The sequence below is a fragment of the Nicotiana attenuata genome, chromosome 10 (assembly GCF_001879085.1).
Source record: "Nicotiana attenuata strain UT chromosome 10, NIATTr2, whole genome shotgun sequence".
Taxonomy (NCBI): Eukaryota; Viridiplantae; Streptophyta; class Magnoliopsida; order Solanales; family Solanaceae; genus Nicotiana; species Nicotiana attenuata.
In genome coordinates this window covers 18,874,593-18,896,601 of record NC_031998.1, presented here as the reverse complement: position 1 = coordinate 18,896,601, position 22,009 = coordinate 18,874,593, and the positions used below count along the sequence as shown (strand labels likewise).

Here is a 22,009-nt window from a genome sequence, read left to right as displayed (position 1 = left end):
GGCTTTAACCAGACCAAGTGAAGCACCTAACTCTTTTAATGATCTCTTAGAATGCTTTATAGACAAGTTTAATTCATTGCATGCTGAATTTGTTTGCTTGGAATATAACTGATCTGTCAGTGGAACCTCTCCTTGGTCATGGAATAATAATTTATGTTTCAAGGATCCATAAGTGTCAACAATTTTCTTACTTTTGTGTGTCTTTAATTTAAGCAGGACTCAAATACTCACAGTAGACGAAGTTACCTTCATTTTCTTGTTAAAATATTTCAGCTTGAAGAAGTTTAGATTGCAGCTCGCTTTTGAGTTTGTAACGTGTACACACGTGTTTTGAAAAACAAAAAACAACCTAAAATTATATTCATGTCCAAACACAACTCTAATTTTCTAATACCATTTTCACTTGAAAATTTTTTTTGAAATTTCACAATTCTTATGTCCAAACGCCCACTTACCAACTCACCTAATTTTTTTTCTATACAAAGAATATATAAAACTATGTACTAAAATTTCACTCTACTATTCTATTTTGTACAGTTAAATGTGATAGCCAATACACCAAAGTCTTGTAACTCAATGAATTTGTGGCTGAAACAGTGCGATGATGAGTCTAATTCGTTTGGCTTGACTTTATGTTTTGCTGAATTAACTCCATGTATGTATATAAGCACCTACATCTCATGTACATTAATATTAAATTCTAACAATTACGGGCATATGCTCGTGCATAGCACGGGCACACACCATCTAGTCTTATTAAATTACAATATGAAATCTTGTTTCCCGTACCCAACAAAAACATGTTTCATTTATTTTTATATACCGATGCTCCAAAGAAAATGAGCCATTTCAACCTTCTGGCTTGCTCAAATCAAGTGTTCATCCGCTATCATGGAACTGAAGAAGAAGATTTTAACTCTTAATTTAACATTATCTAGTTCTGAACTGCGTATTTTCCTATGTGCCGACTACGATCGTGAAGTGAACTAAAGTACGACAGGGCCATTTAGGGTGGGAAGAGCAGTTGCTTTCCAACAGTTATTGACAATGGACTAAGTAGAATCTAGAATTGCTTCAGCTTTCCAAGTCTCGTGTATGTTTTTGGACAAGTAATGGTTATAGCTGCTTGATCATGTTTCACCACAATTGGTGTCCCTTTTTACCCACAAAATGCATCAAGTATAAAACAGGTAATTGATACTATTACCCACTTGCATAATTATAGCTCGTTAATATAAGGATCGTAAAACCAGAATTTGGCAAAACATCTTTTACTAAAGGCAGCAGAATGATCTTGCAACTAATGATGAATAATTTAGAATCAAAATTTGGAACTAATAAGCATATGCAAATTACAGAAGAATAAATAAGATTGAAAAGGAAAAGTAGAATGACAAAATGAATTAGGAGCTATAAGTTATTACACCCTTCGCACTTTTGTGGGATTTCTCTTGTGTCACCAGATCTACGTGGAGATCAGCCTCGTATTTAGGCCCTCCTCATCATCCTGCCGAGGCCTCTATCCTAATTTGATGCAATAAGCAAATGACACTCAACGTTAACTACAAGTTGACACCAATAATCATCAAGGAAAGGCTTGGCGTAATGCTTGGTGGTTCCAACGAAGCTAGCACACTACTGTCTCTTGTCTTTGCTTCTTCCGCTTCTTTCTTTCAGCACCGGTACGCTTCTTTCTATCAGCACTACGCGGCTTCTTTCGTTTCTTACTGTGGCTATCATTGCCACCATCTCCATTCACTTGGTGCTTCAGGAAACAGTTTTCTGATACAAGCTGATGAGCCAATTTTGCCAAACGAGGTCCTGATACAGAATTGTGGGGTATGTACCTGCATAGGTTATGACACAGCAGAGATCATCAGAGTTTTTAAACAGCTACTTGTAGCGCTGTTGAAAATGACTACTCTGACTGACTGCATATCTCACATGGTGAGAAATCCAAGCAACTGTCTCCAAGCTGAATATTTGAAAAAATATATGCAACAGGATGTCTTACCTTCTCCAAGCTGAATATTTGAGAAAACATATATAACAGGACATCTTACCTTCTAGAATATCTGTGTTCAGCAACAGCTGTCTTCTCGTGCCATAATAAAGGTTGAGGCTGGACTCCATCCTCAGAGATAACCTACAAGAGAACACAGAACTTATAAGTTAAACAAGAAAAATAAAAAAATATAAGAGTATCATATGACATGTAGGATATGATATTACGACTAAGTGATTGGTTGATGTTTAGCTCGTCATTTCATCGACTGAGCCGCGCAGTAACACTAAGATTGATAACTAGAAGTGCCATCTTAAGCAAATACTTTTAAGATGTAAAGAAATGTCTGCACATTTGAGGTAAACAGCAGACTTGGACATCTGCAAACGTTAAGACTACAACACACACAGAAAAAAAAGGAATTACATTAAGTTTTTCACTTTGCGGAACTGCTTATTTTAGTCTCATCTAACTATGTCTGCCTTAGGTCACCAGAAGTCGATGTGAAATGAACTCAATATACACAGTTACATATCTCATCCAATTCACAAAATAGGGGTGTCAAACTAAAGTGGTGGTGACTTGGTCCATGGACTTCAGGCAGTTCTGATATTTTGTTCCAATTTTCTATCTTTTCCTCAGTCCTAATTAAAACATGTAGCTGATATTCTTAGTTGTTAAATCTTGAATTCCAAACCTTCACACAATTTCACCAGAAAACTGGAAAAATCTATATCATAGACGTGAAATACAAAATACTAACCTTTTCAAAGCTATCTTTCTATTCATCAGGATAACAATTGAGAGAAGCTAAAAAATATAGATGTTCCCTATACAAAATGTATTCCAATAATAATGCCACAAAATAACGGTCGTGCATATAAGAAAGCACAATTGATGATCGCCAAAAGCCCCAAAGAAAACGCCTTCACATACCTTTCTAGGCATTATTACTCCTTTTGGTGGCTTAGGAATGTGAGGATGGAAAGAAGGGACTTTATAAAACACAGATCTGCAGAACATCAAAATGTAATCATTCAAGAGAAGACCGTAGCCCTACTTTTTGCATATTTGAAGCAAACAAATTCAGAAAACACGTACATGACTTTATTATCTGTTATCACATCCATGTCCTCAACGGGTGGATAGATCTCAACAGGACATACAGGCTTATCAGAAAGATATATGAATCCATTCATTCCATGACTGCCAAAAGAAATCAGTCAGCATCTAGTGGCAGAGCATTTTTGACAAGTATTGGAATACTTTCTTTATTTACAAGGAAAAAGAATCAGCAATCAGCACATGTAATGCAACTATTATAGAACACCCAGGAAGACACCAAAAGTAAAAAATCAAAAGACATCCCCTTTTCTAACAAACTTAGGTTAACTCTTATACATGTAAAGATGAAAGACCAGTTATATTGTGTCCCCTAGGATTCTGCAAGAAGAGCACCCTCCCAGACCGTGTCCCACTATAACTGTATAACAAGATTGGTTTTAATAGGGGCAACAGTTTCAGGCAATGGCAGAAATGAACCAGCTTAGCTAGAAAGGAGACACTTAATTCCAATTAAGGTACTACCAGTAGTTGAAATCTTCTCAGGCAAATAAGAGGAACCTAACCACCCAAAGAACAATAGCCGAACACAGCTTCACTTGATACTACATAAGAAGAAGCAAAAGCTTTTCCCAAGTTCCTTAATCCAAGTTTACGGGGAAGAAAGAATGAATCTGCTACGTGATGTACGCAGTTAAATATAGTGAGTCAGCCACAAAGAGTGCACATGATTCTACCAATTGATGCCCCAAGCAACAATTTTAATCTGTGCCAACGGAGTGAAAATGGTGAAGTCACTCCTCAGTTCTCCAAACTATTCAAATCTCACAAACAGATATAACAAGAGCAAGTCCACTTCCTGAATGGCACCTGCCATGATCATATCACCTGAACTTGGGATTGATTTTCCTTTTCACTTTAGCCTTTGGCAACTTTGGATTGTCCTTGTTCCTTGCACAAAAAGCAGGGATCTTCGTTGCTAGAGGATGTGACAAGTAAACAAACAACATATCAAGGCCGAGACTGTTTCTGTGCTTTTCGTCAACCTAAATCACAATAAACAGTACGAGAATTAAGTGTATGTCAGACATACATAGATGTAAAGTTCAGGGGCTAGATGTTGTGATGGGAAACAATGTTGCCAACGCTCAAACAATTCCAAGAATTACTGCTGGCATCTGCAACATTATTCTTCAGTTATAATATTAGTTACATTACCGTTAAAGTATCTTCAACATTTGCAATCTCAGATAGAAGACGGCTCTCTTCAATAAATGGCAGCTTACAAACAGCCTACAAACCACAAGAAACATTGGTATCATCCTTAATGTTTTCCCAGTTAATTAACTCAAAAAGAAAAAGAATGGTTTGTATGAGGAACGATAATTGGACAGGGAAAAAGAGGGATCCACAGCAGGTTCAGATACTAGAAGTAGAAAGTGATATGAGCAATAGATTGTAAGAACAAAGTAGATTATCTGAAATTACCTGCCAAGCATGCCTCTTCCCATTGATATCAAGCTCAAAATCTGCCGAAATATGTTTTTAATACATCTCAAGGAAGGGATATTCGTTAAGCAATGAAATCAATTTTTGTTTTCAAAATCCACCTTACCACTAGGATAGAAGTCTAAAATAGGGGACAATGGATCTGTCATCAACTTCCTGTAAGAAAAGGGAAGTGCTTGTGCACTGTCATGTACACCAGCTCTGTTATACAAAGAAATGAAGAACAAAACCATCTACACAAATCAAAAAGAGCATAGGTTTTTAATACCTTGCAGCTGGAAGGACACCCATTAGCTGATCAAAAGGCTTGAAGGGCTTGCCAATTGTGAAGTGGATTTTCAATCGGTCAAGATCATGAAAATCAGATGCAAATGGAGCATAGTGATAAGGATAAAACCTGCAGTTTCATATCAAAACAGAACAACTGCGCCATTAATTTCCCAATTTGGCAAAAATAGCTAATTAATGGAAAATATGCAACACCAAATACCTAAACAATTTAACAGCCAAAATGGATCAGATAACACGCATAGAAGGAGAAGGGGGAGGGAAGAATGACTACTAACAATAACCAATGAACAACATGGTCAAGACCCGATCAAAATAAACTTCCTGAAAGAAAAAGCTGAAATAAAAAGGCAGAAAGTAGAGCAAAACCATCCTTATCCAGAAAAGGGTAGAGCAAAACCATATACTTCTGAAATCTTTCGTGCTAGAGACAAATCTGCCTAGTATTTTCTATATTCTAACACAAGATATTCAATAAGGAATAGAGACTTTCCTTTAAGTATTTCTATTAAAAAAAATTGTTTCTATGGTTAGAAAAGTAAGAAACATCCCCCTTACAGCAAATTAAAAATCATAAGTTAATTCTACCAGATCAAAACATGCTACCAAAAATATCTCAGAACTCCTGTGTGGCCAACTCCGGTTGTTTAGAAGTATATCGGCTCCACTTCAATTAAAATAAACAACCAGCTGGTGCAAGAGGATTAGCTATTTGCAAGATTAGTTTGGTAAACATAACATAGCACTTCCGGTGATGAAATAGGCTCTGAAAAGTTTGTGCAAACTTCTTGGTTAATTCTTATTGTGATAAAGTGAATAATTGTTTTACGTCTTATTGGTTTCACCAATGAAGAAATTCGCTAAGATAACCAATGTCAAGAACACAAAGAATACTTCTTTAGATACAACCCACCATACACAAAGAAGGCTACTCCAACCAGCACATTGCTGATACATTTACTCCAAATGTTTTAAATTTTTCAATAAAGACTCCAAATGTTTTAAATTTTTCAATAAAGACTCCAAATGTTTTAAATTCTGTACCGAATTCACCAAATTTAGGTAATAGTTAACCTTATTTTCTAGATACTTGCACAGAAATGATTGCTGATACTATCCAGAGGAACAACAATTAGCATACTGCTTGACGCCTAGATAGCTCCAAATATAGATATATCACATTTTGCAGATTCATGCATTCTTCTGTCAAAGATTGGCCAGCTGTCAAAATAAGATGCACTAGACTTGTACCATATTGACCCACTGGCAATCCGATTAAGGGTCACTTAGCTGAGTTTTCTAAACAAAATTAAACACCAATCATCAATTGCTCAGGAAAGTTCACTAAAAACAAAGCTTGACATGTTAATGACATAAAACCAAATAATGCTCATGCTAAGAAGCAGCAAGTCAGGAAAGAAGATAGCAGGACAGACCATTGCCAGGAGCACACTCCTTGGTAGTAATAATGCATGACCCAACATATTCCTTCAACATATTTCAAGACCTATATACCAGGAAGAACACAATCATAAAGAAAGATTAGATGAGAGAAATGGAGCTATCAGTTTATATTATGAGCTGTAATTGTTAGTTAGGGATGTCGACGTCGCAGTGTCTCATTGGCTAAGTTAATTAGTTAATTAGTCGGTTGAGTCTTGTACATAACGACCTCCTTCTCAGTGGATAATGAACAGAAGCTATCATTTTCTCTGAAATGTTCTCTTCTTCTCACTTCTAGAAGCTTCCTCCATAAGAATCTCTCAAGCTCCAAGCTCCAAGCTCCAAGTGCAGATTAACACTGATTTTAGCATGGTATCAGAGCGGACGATGCTGGTGATCCACACGAATTAGTCAATATGATTTGCGGCAGCTTCCTCGAGTTTATTGATCCTTCGTCTAGTACGTGTATTTTGAATCTGAGTTCACCAATGGCAGAATTAACAGTTCCATATACACATCAATTGTACCTTGGTCCGTCATACACTCCTGGTATTGTCCTAATTCCTGTGAAGCTCACAGGATCTAAGAACTATGGGCTTTGGAGCAGGACAATGAAGATCACTCTATTGGGAAAGAGAAAGTTAGGGTTGGTGACTGGCACCTACACAAAGGAGTCGTGTAATACAGAATTGCATGAACAGTGGGAGACATGTAATACAATTGTTCCTTCATGGCTCATGAACACGGTGTCGACAGAGCTCCTTAGTGGTATTGTGTATGCCTCGAATGCTCATTTGGTCTGGGAAGACTTAAGAGAGGGATTTGATAAAGTCAATCGAATGAGAATTTTCCAGATACACAGAGCTATTGCTGCCTTATCACAAGGTACTGATTCAGTCTCTGCCTACTTCACTAAATTGAAAGTTTGCGAATGAGTATGACGCCATGGTACGTGCCCCTAATTCAAAGGATTATGTTGAGCATATTCAGCAACAAAGGCTCTTACAATTTCTTAGTGGCTTGAATGATTCCTATAATCAAGCTAGAAGACAAATTATGTTGAAATCCAATGTACCATCTATTAATCAGGCATATGCTATGGTGATTGAGGATGAGTCTCAACATTCTTTTGGTCTGGGCTCTTCAAGTGAGAAAAATGATCCAATGGCCATGCAAGTTGGCAGGGGTCAAGGATACAGGGGTAAGAAACTTTAATGCAGTGTGAACATTGTGGACTCAAAGGCCACACAAAGGAAAATTGTTACAAAATCATAGGATATCCTAAAGATTTTAAAGGAAAAAAGAAGTTTGGTAAGAACAATGCTGGTGGACAATTTCGTCGTGGCAATGGCAACTTTGGAGGACAGTTTGGAACTCAACAATCTATCAATGCTGTCAATAATGTCTGTGGAAATGCTGATGTTCAGTCCCAAGGCTCTTCAGCCGCTGATCTACAAGGCACTTTGGCTGGAAAAGGACCTTACTTCACTGAAGAGCAATACAAACAAATTCTAGGCCTGCTAAACAAAGACACCAATGATAGCCAAGCTAATATGGCAGGTATTGCTACTTGCCTAATGTCTAGTACTATTACAAATGAATGGATTGTCGATTCTGGTGTTACTCACCATATAGCAGCAACTGAGAATTTGTCAAAAGATGGTGTTCATGCTAGGAAGTCTTCTAAGGATAAAGTTCAAAATTAAGTATCATGCCAATGGAGAAGTAGAGAGATTCAAGGCCAGATTGGTTGCAAAGGGATATAGTTAATAGGAAGGTCTTGACTATCATGACACTTTCTCTCTTGTGGCCAAGATGGTGACAGTAAGATCAGTGATAGCATTAGCAGTGTCTAGAGGTTGGTCTTTCTACTAGATGGATGTTTATAATGCTTTCTAGCAAGGAGATCTCTGTAAAGAAGTGTACATAGAACTGCCGGCAGTGGAACATTAAGCTGACAGAGGCATTGCTTGAGCCAGGCTTTGTTCAGAGTAGTCATGATTACTCTCTATTTACCTTGAGGGAGAAGGGTGGCATGGTGGTTATCTAGTCTATGTAGATGATTTACTCATTACAGATAGTAGTGCAGATTTGATCACTAAGGCAAAACAGGTGCTCCATCAGAAATTCGAGCTAAAAGATTTAGGTGAACTCAGATATTTCTTGGGGATTGAGGTCCTTAGATCCAAAGCTTGGGTCATTTTAAATCAAAGGAGGTATGTGCTTGAACTAATTTCTGACATGGGCCTTAGTGGAGCTAAACTTGCTATCACCCCTATGGAATCCAATTTGAAGCTGACTACAGTGGAGTATGATAAAGCTACTGGTATTGTTGGAGATGTGGTACTCAAGGACATTACTCTATATCAGAAGTTGATTGGCAAACTTATGTATGTCACCATCACAAGGCCAGACATTAGTTATCAGTCTCAGGTCAAAGGAATCAAGGAAGAACTTCTTCTGATATTGCGGTTACTCTTTCAAGATTATGCCATTCAAACCTTGAGTCAATTCATGCAGCAGCCTAAAAGGTCACATCGGGAGGCTGCCCATAGAGTGGTCGGGTACCTGAAGAATGCCCCAGGTCAAGGAGTGTGGCTAAAGGCTGAACCTGCAACTGAGTTGAGTTGTTGGTGCGATTCAGATTGGGCTGCTTGTCCCAACTCACGTAGGTTAGTTACAGGCTATGTGATAAAGTTTGGAGGTTCCTTGATCTCTTGGAAGTCCAAGAAGCAATAGACAGCGTCTGAAAGTTCTGGTGAGGCTGAGTATCGAAGTATAGCTTCAGCTGTAGCAGAGGCAACTTGGTTGTTAGGTCTGTTTAGGGAAATGGAGTTGCCATTCAGGTTCCTGTCACAGTGCTGAGTGACAGCAAATATGCTATGCAAATTGCAGCAAATCCAATCTTCCATGAACGCATGAAACATATAGAGATCGACTACCATTTCATTCGAGATAAAATCAAGACCGGTGATGTCAAAATAGTCTATGTGCACACTAAGGATCAGTTAGCTGATTTGCTCACTAAAGGGTTGAGCCAAGCTCAACATCTGTATCTTCTAGGCAAGCTTGGTCTAAACATTTTGCACCCTCCAACTTGAGGGGGGGTATTATGAGCTGTAATTGTTAGTTAGTGAGCTGTAATTGTTAGTTAGTGATGTTGACGTGGCAGTGTCTCGTTGGCTAAGTTAATTAGTTAGTTAGTTGGTTGAGTCTTGTATATAACGACCTCCTTCTCAGTGGATAATGAACAAAAGCTATCATTTTCTCTGAAATGTTCTCTTCTTCTCACTTCTAGATGTTTCCTCCATTAGAGAATCTCTCAAGCTCCAAAGCTCCAAGTGCAAATTAACACTGATTTTAGCAATTTATGATTGAGATATTGAAATATGAGAAATGAGGAAGAAGTTTCTTCAAGAAGAAAAGAGGTATGTCATCTAAACGAAGGTAGTGCTTTAAGCAATGCTGCAACACCTTCAGAAAAACATTCAGTCTATAGGACATATATGACATTCTTATTTTTCAACTGGTAAAGTCTTATATATATATATATATATATATTGATATAAAAAATATGGTACTAAGTTGGTACCAGAGGGTTACGATGATGTCCTGTAGGCGTATATGATATTAAATCTGCTTACCGCATCCCTTTGAATTTTGACGCAATCTTCTTCGGTTTGAACCTCAAATTTTTCCAAATAGTATCTCTCTTTCCAGCCCTCTTCTCCTAATTTAACCTGATAAATAAGACCCAGCCACTCAGGATATTCTAGAAGTTTTTTTTCAATGAACCTAAATGGAAATAAAAGGATGACCAAGAGACCTTATCAACCACAGAAAGGGTCTTGGCTTGTACATGGTTACTTTTGTCCTGATTCTGCTGAACAGCCAACTGTGTAAACGACAATCACCAAACATGGGTTACGACATTGACCAGATTCTCTATCCATCAAGAACTTCAAATAAGGTTAAGTGTTCAACACATCACTCTCACATTTAATGTAGGGCGTTGCATGTGTATCCCCCAATGCTTCTGTACCTGAATAAATAAAAAGTTTGATTATAATAAAATATTTACTGTTTTAAAAAATCCAGAGTTAACGATGATGCTTCCATTTCTGACAGAGAAGATAGAACCACAGATATTGCATAAAGAGTTCAACTCAAACAAAAAGAAAACACGTCACTGAGAGGTGACCACACAAATTGTAGCAAAAGTACAAAACAAAGGTTAAGACTTGCCAACCCCAAAAGATAGTAGCCAAGAGAACCCCACATCTACCAAAACTGGGATGGCATGATATAATGACATCACAGACAAACCTGGATACGCTTCCTAAAGACAGCATTCTCATAAGAACCAATGGCTTGTATAAAGTGCCCCGCCCTCTCCAAATTAACCTGCAGTAATGAATAGGCAAAGCCCATAATCAAATATAACTACTAAGTGCTTCAAACATATCATGCGGATTAGACAACTTTAGAGCCAGAGAAGTTCTGTCAGGCATTAAAACTAGTTAATGATCGGATACAAGATTTACAAACCTTCACACACACCTATAAATTTAACATCAATAAAGACCAGACCTTGCATATTTCAGACAAACAAGGGTCACGTCTGCTTCATACAATAAATCATCACAATAGCCTTCACAATTGGTATACGAACGAGCAAATGGTAAGACAGAAAGTACATATGGAAACGTGGCATAGGTCGGAAATGAAAATGGAGCAACACAGAGAAGCAGATTATTCTGTACCTGGCAAGAATCAGTAAGATAGCCACCCATATTGACAAATTCCTTCTTGTAGACATCAATCAGTAAGTCAATGGCTCCCTAGAGATTCACAATTAAAAGAACATTCAGAATTGAAGCGGATGGGACAAAGGAGATACATTCAATATGAACACCAACACATAACTCTTTGCCAGCAAAATTCTAGCTCCAAAAACCAAAGGGCAACTAGTACTGTAGGCTAAATGAGAAAAGCACTAATTAACATCCAAAGAATACAAACCTCTGATATCTCCAAAGATGGCACATGGGGAAGAAAATCATTTCCAACAAATAAACACATGAAAACAAAATCATCTATCAGTCGCTCCAGGTCTAGTTTGACAGTTGGATCTGGAATTTGAAGTTCGTATCCCAAATAATCTCTGAGTACCCATACTTTAAGAAACTGAAAAGATCCAGCAGCAGAAATTTAGAAAGATATAGTATAGTATAGTATAGTATAGTATAATATAATGTTCAGTATAGGTAAAGACTGGACATCCTGTAAGTAGCAATCTTATGAAGTATTTGCTGGAAATGCATTTATTTGGTACGATACAACAAGGAAATAGATAATACCAGGTACTTAAATAATTTGATTAGGTTAACAGAAAGGGAAATATGGTAGTTCACATGATTTACATACAACTATATCTTTATCAACATGGAAAGAAAGAGGGAGAAATTGACCACATTATCATACATGTGGACTGTGACCACAGGACAGTTTCTATGTATCACTATATTAAGTTATAGAAGCACATAATATGGACACACATGGTTATAGTTAGCTGTCTATTTTTCGTCTTTTACATTTTCAATTGTAATCAAACTGACATCGCTTTTTAACAATAACCTTTTCAAATTAATTAGTTCTTCATAGATGTATGCTGCACCACTATATTTGTGATGGATAGTAAAGACGTGCATTTCGTACTTAATATGGTTGCACTTGAACATTGAAAATTCGAACTTGTAACTTAAAATTGACATGTTTTTCCTATGTATCCTTCCTCTGCCAAGCTCGTGCCAACCAATTTTTTGTTCTCTCTTGTAACCTAGTTGTATCCTTGTCCAGGACGCATACTTGCTTGCTAATCCCCTTACTTGAGTTATTGAACTGATACTATTAACAGATAATAATGTCAGATAACAGGGAAACAATTGGAACCTAAAGGTAATAATAAAGATTATGCAATCCGTTCTCAATTCTCCTAACCGACAAAAGTATGACACTGGACACATAAATTTTATTTCATCTACTCCATATGAGAAAAGTAGCAGGAAAACCAGAATGAGGGATTGAAAGAACCATGCTGGGGATATCAGCCCTCTTTTGCCAATTTTCCACACTCAGTAATAGCGTCCTCCAATAAATTCTCTCTACTTAACAATTACAGGGTATTCGTCAACCCAAACCCTCTTTCCTAAATTTATCTATCTCGTTTTCTCTGTCTAGGTTTTACTTATTAGATCTAAAGGAGAGTGAGAATCATAGATATATGCTGCACCACTATATTGGAGAGAGGGGGTGGGTTGGGGGTTGGGTGTGGGGAAGATTGAGAAGGAATTTTGGAAATGTTTTCCCTTCTCTTTATAAGGAAAAACAGGAAAATGAGTTCATAAGGAAAATGTTTTCCAATGTTTTCCTTCATACCTAACACAACCTTCATCTCCTCTTCTATTCTTTCTTTCATCTGTATTTGTTGGTTTTTCTTAATTTACAACCACAAGAAACTAGAACCAGTTTGGATTTTGAACATATAATCAGGAAGAGAAAAACGTTGTAGATAAATTTATGAAAGGAAACAGAAAGAAAATGTTTTTCCAGAAACAAATGGAGCCTCAGCATTCAAACAGAAGTTACTTAGACTGAGAAAAATTCCCTTCTTGGAACCAACATATATTCAGTTATTTGGATTCACAAACATAGAATAATTTCCCACAGTTCGCGAAATAATAAGAATTTTTCGTAGCAGCATAATAGAAGTATAGAACTATATCGAGCAGTTCTTAAAGTTTCAGCTTTCAGAACAAGACAACCACATCAAAATTCCTACACTTACTGCAGCGGCGGAGCTTGATAACACAATGGTACAACATCGTCATACTAAATCAAATTTCTAACCTGAAACTTCTGTTCTGATATTAAGTTCTCCAAGTCCTTGCCGCATCCTTCCCCTTTTTTTGAGTGCCTACCTGCTTGTTGTCTATACATATCTTGCCTATTCTGTTGACCTCTATATTTTGATTTATCTTTGCGGACATCCTGCAATCAAGGACAAATTCATTACATAGCCAGCATAACTTGTTTCCCCGTTGTGATGACATAACCAGAAGAACGTGAAAAAAAGACCAAAAACAACGCATCCAAAAACACACTGACCTCCCTTAGAATTGAAAAGTGAACTTCATGTGACGCCAATGCCAGCATTATCAAGTCTGCGTCCTGTGGAAGCACCAGAAAATATGTAAAAAGAACACACTTGAAAGACGTCATGAAAGAACACTTCAGCATAAAGCAAAAAGGGAAAGGTAGGCTGCTGTAGAGTACGGCAGAAAAGAGAAGGAAAGAAAAGTAGGGTGCCACAAATTACCAAACCATACAAGCAATGCCGTGTATTAGGATCAAATCCTGGAAGATTCCTTTGCAAGCGAATATAAGACATTATCTTATGCTCCCCTTCACCAGGCACACTAGCATCGGAGAGAATAACCTAAAAAGATCACGATGTAGAAGAAGCATAATGTATGAGGGAAAAAGCATATCCCATAGAGCATGAGAGCAAGTGTCCAGCAGAAGTACGCTTACCTTGATTCCCTGCCAACCAGAGTCTACATTCACTTTCAAACGTATATAGTATTGAAGTGCAGATGACAGCAGTTCCATGAATTTCGTTCCAGGTGTAATAACATTTGAATCCAACCTTTTAGTACTTAAATCTTCCCGTTCTGTTTCATCATTCCCTCTTATTCTCCCTGTATCAGAGGCCTAAAAACAATAAAGTTCAATCTGCTTTCATAGAAAAGGAAAAAAGGAAAGAAAGGGAGAAAATCCCTTAACTGTCAAAACTTCCAAATCATAGAAAAGAAAAAAGGAAAGAAAGGGGGAAATCCCTAAACTGTCAAAACTTCCAAATTCCACTTCTAGAATGCACTTCTATGTTGTTCGTTTGCAGCCCATATGTCTATTCCTGCTTTTTGTATGTTGATAACTCGTAAATTCCTAAATTGGATATTCAAAACTTTTAGGTTTCCCTTTTACAAAAGTCTCCCTAGAAGAAAGCCAGATTCCTGTCTAATCTGATCAAGAATTGTATTTAGCTTTCCAGAAATATTCAGGTTGGTGCTCAAGCAAGATATAACTGTTGCCGAAAGTAGACAAGGTCAAGTATGAAATCTAGACCTTCGAAGGAACTTTTTTGATTGGGAACTGAACACTGTGGGAGCAAACGAGGGGCTGGAAAATGTGATAAAGCTGATTGACACACCAGATGCTATAATCTGGAAAGAAGGAAAAATGGTATTTCATGGTAAAATCCTGTAACAGTACCACGATGAAGCTTGGAGGGGGAGAACAGCATATGGCCTTGGAAATCAATCTAGAAAACAAAAGCTTCCCCTTGAGCTACATGTTTTGGTTAGATTATAATGAATGAAGCTTGTCTTACTCAAGATAAATCCCAAAAAGGAGGATTCAGACTAGGCAATAGATGCTATCGATGTCAAGCTGAAGCAGAATCTGCTACACACTTATTTTTGCATTGCCGCTTTGAATGGGACATTTGGGTCATGTTCCCGAATGTATCTGGAGGATTTGGTAGTTCCTGCAACCGTTAAAATATGCACTAGAAGGCTGGAAAGGACAGTGAATGGGGAAACAAACCAAATACAAATGGAACGCTAACCCCTTATGTATATTTTGGTGCTCATTGAAAGAAAGGGATAGAAGATGTTGTGAAAACACTTGTACACTTTTTCCTTTTGTGAAGTCTAGGGTTTTTAAACTGCTATACTCTTGGTGTATTAGAAGCAGAGACTCATGTATTTTCTTTTGCGGGACTTCCTGGATTCCCTTCATATTTTAGGGAACCCATGTCCTCTTTTGTGCACATATTCAGCTCTTTCTTGGTGCAAATCAATGAAACTTTACATATCAATATAATCTGATCAAGAATAGTTTCCACATGGTTTACTAATAAATTTAAGGTGAAAAAACTCACTTCATCACCAGCATCTTTAGCAGCTCTGAAACGTCTCGCACGCTGTTGATTCATTTTGGCACGTGGTGCAACACCATCTGCAGATCTTATATCATCATTAGTCGAGGAATGAGGTAAATAAATCAAATTAGCTATTGCTCACTATGGTTCCTATGACAATCATACATCTCGCAATGTTTTAGTGAAGAATGGAAGTGGTACACCTGGGCAAAAATTTTGAGAAAATATTTAGCAAGCTAGACCAGAAGACCTCACTTCTGCACTGATTACAAAATAAATGACCACATCTATGATCTAAATGATTTAAACAAGAAAACAATAGGTGTGACATCATACAGACCTTTGGAATAACTAAGTAAATATATCGACGACATCTCTACTTCAAACCTCAAATCCAAGTAAACACAATCTCTTATATACAGCATTTAACTTCTAGATGTATTTCGTAAATAATGTTTTGATTTATGGCAAAGGCAACCATTAGTAATATCTTTCACTTTTTGCCATAACATATATATAAGTTCCTCTTTTCTTGAAGGAAATGTAGCACATGCACAAGGAAAAATAGTTTGGTTAATAGGTTAAGTACTAATTTCTTTTATCAAAAAGGTAATATAAGAAAAAAATTCAAGAGTTTCATCTTACGCTTCTCTTTGCTGGGGCTTGCCATCCAATGGCCAATGCGAAAAAGAGAGGCAAGGTAGCAAACACAATTTTACCTCCTTGCAAACACTTCTGAAATAAGACTTTAACACGAAGACAACTCAATTGTCCATTGCAGACACCCGTGCTCTCTACTTTATTGGGATAGCTAAACTCCCAGCTATGTTTCTTGGTTTTCTATTGCTTTCTCAAGGTTCTACTTTTATTCAAATGTTTTTTATTTTTGAGAATTTTTTACTCAACTGTTACGTTAAACTTACAACAGGCAATAAGGATAAACCTTTCAACATTGCACCAACTAAATTTCAAGGTAAAAGGCTTTTCACTGATGTCAAAACAGCAGTGACCGAGTGCTGGGCTAGTTACATACATCAAATAGCCAAAGCCAAAAACAGAAAATAGAAGAAGCAAAAGATTGGGTTAGACCGATTAATATAGCCTCATCTATACATGAAGAGATTCAAAATCCTCTAGAATAGTTTCAGCTTCCCCTATGTTTTACATGAAGCAGCAAACAAAGTAAACAGTTAAACTAGTCTCTTAGATGGAGTTGGAGAGTCCTTCAAAGCACCTTTGATTCCTTTCTTTCCAAATTGTCCACCAAATAAAGTTTAAGCATTTCTCTTGAGCATTTTGTCATAACTTTCAAAGCTCCAGCATCGAAGCACTTCGAGTGGTGATGTGGGCATCACCCACTACACTCTCATTATAGATAAAAACATCTGACCTTGTTGGAAATGTCACTTTGTAATGTAAGAATAATTGTTCTGAACTTTCATGAAATTCCACATAAAAAACATCTACATATTAAATAACTGAAAACCTCTCCTTTGCAAAGAATCCAATGTTAGACATTCCTTGAATCACTAGCCATGTGAAGCAATTGACTTTGTAGGGTGCATTGGATCTCCAAATCTGTGACCACGGCCATTGGCTGCTTTGGAAAGCAGTTCAAAAGAAAGACCGAAAGACCTTTTATACACACTCATCACAATCTTTGGACGAAAAGTTGGAGTCCAATCCTTTATTGAAGACGAATGGTCCCGGGACCAAGTTATTATTATTTCTTTTTCTGCTTTTGTGTTAAGCTTATCAATTTTTTTAATAAACAATTGGCTACAAAGGGATCTTTTTTTCTAGAAGTGTCATAAGCTTGCTCCTATTTTAATTGTTTATTATTGTAAAGTTTTTTTCGTAAAAACAAAGAATTAAATTCGATTTCCTCTCTTATTTAATATAACATTACTAGTGAATGATGAATAGAATGAACTAATAGAGAGAATTCCTACACTATGCAGTTTCCAGCTTAAGGAATTTTCATTGTTAGACCAACTTTGATGGGTCTCCAGCAGCTTGAAATTCACATGCCCTTTCCTACTCCCCGCCATTCAAGTATCTTCTAACAAAATCCAAGTTCCAAGTGTTGTGAGATCAATATTGTGATATAGAAGCTTCCTTGTAAGTTGATAACTCAAACAAATCACGAAAAGTATCTTTGCAGGGAGAATATCCGAGCCAATTATCATGCGAGACAAAGCTTCTTCCACTTCTAGCCACAATATCAGTTCTAGATTTAAACTTCGGCCATAGAGCACTAATGCTCTTCCAGGTACTATAAACACATGGGAACGTGAAGGACTCTTGATGCACCAGCTCCCTTTCATCCCATATTTTTCTTTCAATTACTTGCCTCAAAAGTGCTGCTTCTTCATTTTGAAATCTCCAAAGCCACTTCATCAATGGGCTCTGACTTTGATATCTCAAAGTTCTGATACCAAGACCTCCAGCTTTCTAGGGTAAGATAATAGACTTCCAGTTAATAAGATGAATGGCTTTCTGATCTTTATTTCCTCACCATCGAAAAAAAAATTCTCAGTGAAACTAGTTTCTTCTCAACTTTCACAGGCAAGGAAATAAATACATTACATAAGTGGACAATGAATCCAAATGATGTTTATTAATACCAGTATGGCCTCTACAGATAGAGTCTGCTTCCAGTTGGCAAGCCTCTTCTCACATATTTCCACAATACCCTGCCAAATTGATTCTGCTTTGTCTTTAGCTCCCAATGCAAACCCCAAGTAGGTCACAGGGGTGAACCTTTGGTGATGTCAGGAACCCCGTTCACTAAGAGTGGGCGTTCGGTACTTCGGTACGGTATTTAAAAATTACGGTTTGGTACTTCGGCATTCGGTAAATCAATTGTGCATACCAAATACCGTACCAAAGTAGTTCGGTACGGTTCGGTATTTTTTGTTTGGTTCGGTATGGTTTCGGTACGGTTTCCGTAGCCAACCAAACTAAATTGAAATGATTTTTGCATTAGTATAAAACATTAAACATAGCTGGCCAAAAGAAATGAAATCGAGCATATAGAATCAGAATCCATAACAAACAAAAAGAAACTCTCTGTTGTGAATTTCGCAGACACGGATAGACCAAACTTTAGAAAACCCATAAGACCTAATTATCTCATCTAACTATGAAGTAAGGTGACAACCAGTTGTTGGGATAAAATGAGGAAACACAGACGAAATCACTGTCTCAAATTTGCAAGGAAAGTATCACTGGTTGAGACCCAGAAATATGATAAGGAAAATGATATTGACCATAAAGCTAGTAACATACTTTGGGCTGGGAAATGAGAAATTAGAAGGTAAATAATTGCGCTCAGCAGAATAAGCTTTGTGTTGGGCTGGACTGGTCTAAATGTTTCGGTATTTTGGTATACCGAAATATTGAAACCTCAATACCGAGGACCGTACCGAATAACCGAAAAATCTATACCGTAGTACCAAAATACCGAATAAACCAATACCGAAATACCGAATTAATACGGCTCGGTTCGGAATTCGGTTTTTCATATTTTATGCCCACCCCTACCGTTCATAGGATATATTAAGCTTTTCATGCAGTTCATGTGTAAATCTTAAGTAGCCTCAAACACTGTGAAAATAAGCTACTCCAAACGTGCACCACAAAGAGTAATATCAGCATAAAAGAGGTGTGAGATGACCATGTTGCAGAATCCCTTGATAGGTGATGCATCCAACTTGTTCAACGTGTTTCATCGTTCTACTTAGGGCCTCCATTACAAGGATAAAAAGGAAAAGTAACATGGAATCACAATGTCCGCGGCCCTTTTAGGCAGGAAAAAAAAGAGCATGAGCACCATTTATTAGATATGGAGTAGTTGACAAAAAACACACAGTGCGCTATCCAACTCCTCCATTTGATGTTAAAGCCTAAATCTTTGAGCACAGAAAGCAGGAAGTTCCGGTTGACACAGTGTTTTGAAGAGTGTGAAGCGAGAAAAAGCGACAAACCCCTTTTTGCTTAAAGCGAGAAGCGAAGCGCTTGTTAATTAAGTGAAGCAGAATTCTAAAAAAATAAATAAATAAATACTGCATAGACAACACATATAACTGTAAGCAAAAAAATAGCAGCAACTGAAACGAAAAAAATTGGGCAGCATTTCACTGCAATTTAAGACTGAAACAGTGAAAGTAAAAGAAAAAGAAAAAGAAGACGAAGAAGAATGAGAAAAAGAAGAACCGGAGGAAAAAAGAATTGGTAGCATTTCGCTACTATTTTGAGACTGAAACAGTGAAAGAAAAAGAAAAAGAAGGAGGAGGAAGAAATCACACAGTGTTATCAAAGGCGAAAAGAGCAAAAATGCTCTAAGGTCCGTTGGGGCTTTAAGCGCAAAGCGCAAATAAAGCATGGGCTTTAATGAAAAAAGGCGCAGCGGGAGAAAAAGTAAAAATATGCATAGTAGTCCAAGAATAATCATTATAAGCATGAATAACAAATATATGGTCAAAGAAATTAAAAAAAAAAAATTCATGATAAAGTGAAATATCAATTGTTTAAGGTCGCCTTTTCAGGATTACACTCATTGGCAAGGAAAAGTATGTGTTAGTGCTTTGATGCGACACTAAAGCGCCCACAAAGCGAGGCGAAACGCTCAACGTGTTTTGAGCCTCGCTTCAGGGCTTAAGCGCGCTTAAAGAGCGCCTTTGACAACACTGAAATCAAATACCTGGTCTTGAACTTGAAAAGTGTTGAAAATGGGAACCCTAGTCGCATGTTTTTTGTACTGCTCAATGATGTTTTGAAAAAATAGAGCTTTTTTAATTTTTAATCGTTGGCAGCCTTAATATATCGAAGCGCTCGCTTCTGTCGCTACTGTCGCTTCTCATGCTTCTCGCTTTTTTGGCAAAAGCGAACGCTTTAAAACCACATACTGACATTTATCAGTTAAAAAAATAACCTGGACAACTAAATAAATCTTTGCGTTTTCGTGAACATAGAATATATTGATTGAGAAAACTGATGATAGTTCACTAACCAATCGCCATGTATAAAAGCTTGCGAGGCCTAACAATTGAAAATATTCTATCAATGTACTTGAAAACCGCTTTAAAGACTTCCTCATGTGTCTCCGGGGCAGGCTGCAGACACTCCAAAACACTTGGTCAATAGAAGCGGACTAAGTTAAAATTTGCAGCATTTATATGTATATGTAAAAATTGTACCAGGCCTTCTGGATGAAAACAAGGGTGAATGATTCCGTTCATATCCAAATAGAGATTATCGAATTCAATGCCGTTGGGATTAGGGTCGCTAGTGTCAATTGGGACAGTGACCCCATTAATGACGGCTGGGGTTTCTTCGTTAACCTCAACAACAGACTGTGGATAACGCTCCAGTAACCAACGATAGAATGCAGGTATTCCCATTTGAGGCTTGTTCGGATATTTTCTGAATGTTGTAAGAAACTAGACTAGAGTCGAGGGAGAGGGGTTTGAGCTAGGGTTTAAGGTTTTGTATGCCAATTAACAGAATGGGTTTTTTCCTGGAAAAGAGAAGATTTTATAAGAGTTTGAAACCATGGCAACATTTTAGGGGTTGAGTTGAATTACTACATTGTAATTCAGTCTCTTATACCTTAAAAAATTAAGATAATTTAACATCTACTAAATATACATAAAAATTAATTTTATTTTAGGGACATGCATCAATAAAATCAATAACTCGAGCCAAAAGAATCCTATTAGTTTATTGATAACGGATTATTGGGTTAACGGTTTGATAACGGTTTTATGTTATATGATTATTGAGTTATAGGTTCGGGGCTCGATTTTGCCAAAATTTATAAATACTAGTCTTGTGGTACGCGTGTAACCCATTTCAATAAGTAAATTTTAAAAAATCATCAAGAATATGTGCATGTGTATGTTTGACAAAGCTAGTGATTATTCAATTTTAGTAATCCCGTGAGACTTACTCTAATGTTAGAGCAATAATGCTAAACATTTTGGGCATTTAGAGACATTCTACCAAGGTTTTCTTTTACAAAAATTTTATCTGCGGGGACTTCTTTTTCCTTATTAATTGACTTAATAGAATAGGTGCTTATTATGATTTACAATTTAATCTTATAAAGAATAATAATTCCTCATATTAAAGGTTACCTGGAAAATTATTTTTGATAGTGTTATAAAATAATAAAAGAAGAAGAACACTATTGCAGAGAAAAGTAGAGAGAGAGGATTCTTATTGATTTGGAGTGAATTACAATAGAATAGAACCCTCTATTTATAGGGAGAGAGTGACTTAGCCACCAAGTAATAAACCCTAGAATCTCTCTGAATATAGACATTCACCATAAATAAAATTCTATTTATAACACTCCCCCTTGAATGTCTATTCAACAGATAATATGCCTCGTTAAAACCTTAACTAAAATAAAACCCAATGGGAAAGAAATTTCTAGAAAAGGAAAAAGAGTACACATATCTAACAATACGCCTTTTGGTTGTCTCGTTAAAAACCTTGCAAGGAAAACCCAATGGGACAAAACCTTGTAAGGGAAAAAGAGTACAACGCGTATTAACTCCCCCTGATGAGAGCATCATTCACATCCTTAAGCATTTGTATTCCAATCTTGTGCACCATCTTCAAAAGATCTTTGGTAGAGATTTGATGAACAAATCAGCCATATTAACTTGAATGAATATATTGCACCTTGA

General features: G+C 37.0%; 1 protein-coding gene across 1 annotated transcript; it reads right to left on the bottom strand.

Annotated features, from left to right (window-relative positions):
- On the bottom strand, nt 1,290–20,877 carry LOC109233105 (5'-3' exoribonuclease 3-like). Its single transcript, XM_019398868.1, has 23 exons — nt 20,513–20,877; nt 20,326–20,428; nt 15,312–15,388; nt 13,901–14,080; nt 13,686–13,805; nt 13,475–13,537; nt 13,217–13,357; nt 11,330–11,494; nt 11,071–11,148; nt 10,634–10,711; nt 10,305–10,349; nt 10,134–10,202; nt 9,952–10,047; nt 6,301–6,371; nt 4,845–4,973; nt 4,683–4,759; nt 4,556–4,596; nt 4,286–4,360; nt 3,956–4,113; nt 3,107–3,211; nt 2,942–3,017; nt 2,064–2,146; nt 1,290–1,847 (listed from the first exon to the last, which is right to left on the bottom strand). The coding sequence occupies exons 1-23, from the start codon at nt 20,714–20,716 to the stop codon at nt 1,628–1,630; spliced, it is 2,454 nt and encodes an 817-aa protein (XP_019254413.1). The 5' UTR covers nt 20,717–20,877; the 3' UTR covers nt 1,290–1,627.

Bases quoted from the DNA above. Each gene is read 5' to 3' on its own strand.
- LOC109233105 (XM_019398868.1), bottom strand. From the start codon at position 20,716: ATGGGAATACCTGCATTCTATCGTTGGTTACTGGAGCGTTATCCACAG. The intron at 11,495-13,216 runs GTTAGAAATTTG...GGATCTTTTCAG, and splicing joins TATCAGAACAGAAGTTTCAG to TTTCTTAAAGTATGGGTACT. The intron at 4,760-4,844 runs GTATTAAAAACC...TGTACATGACAG, and splicing joins GGTGTCCTTCCAGCTGCAAG to TGCACAAGCACTTCCCTTTT.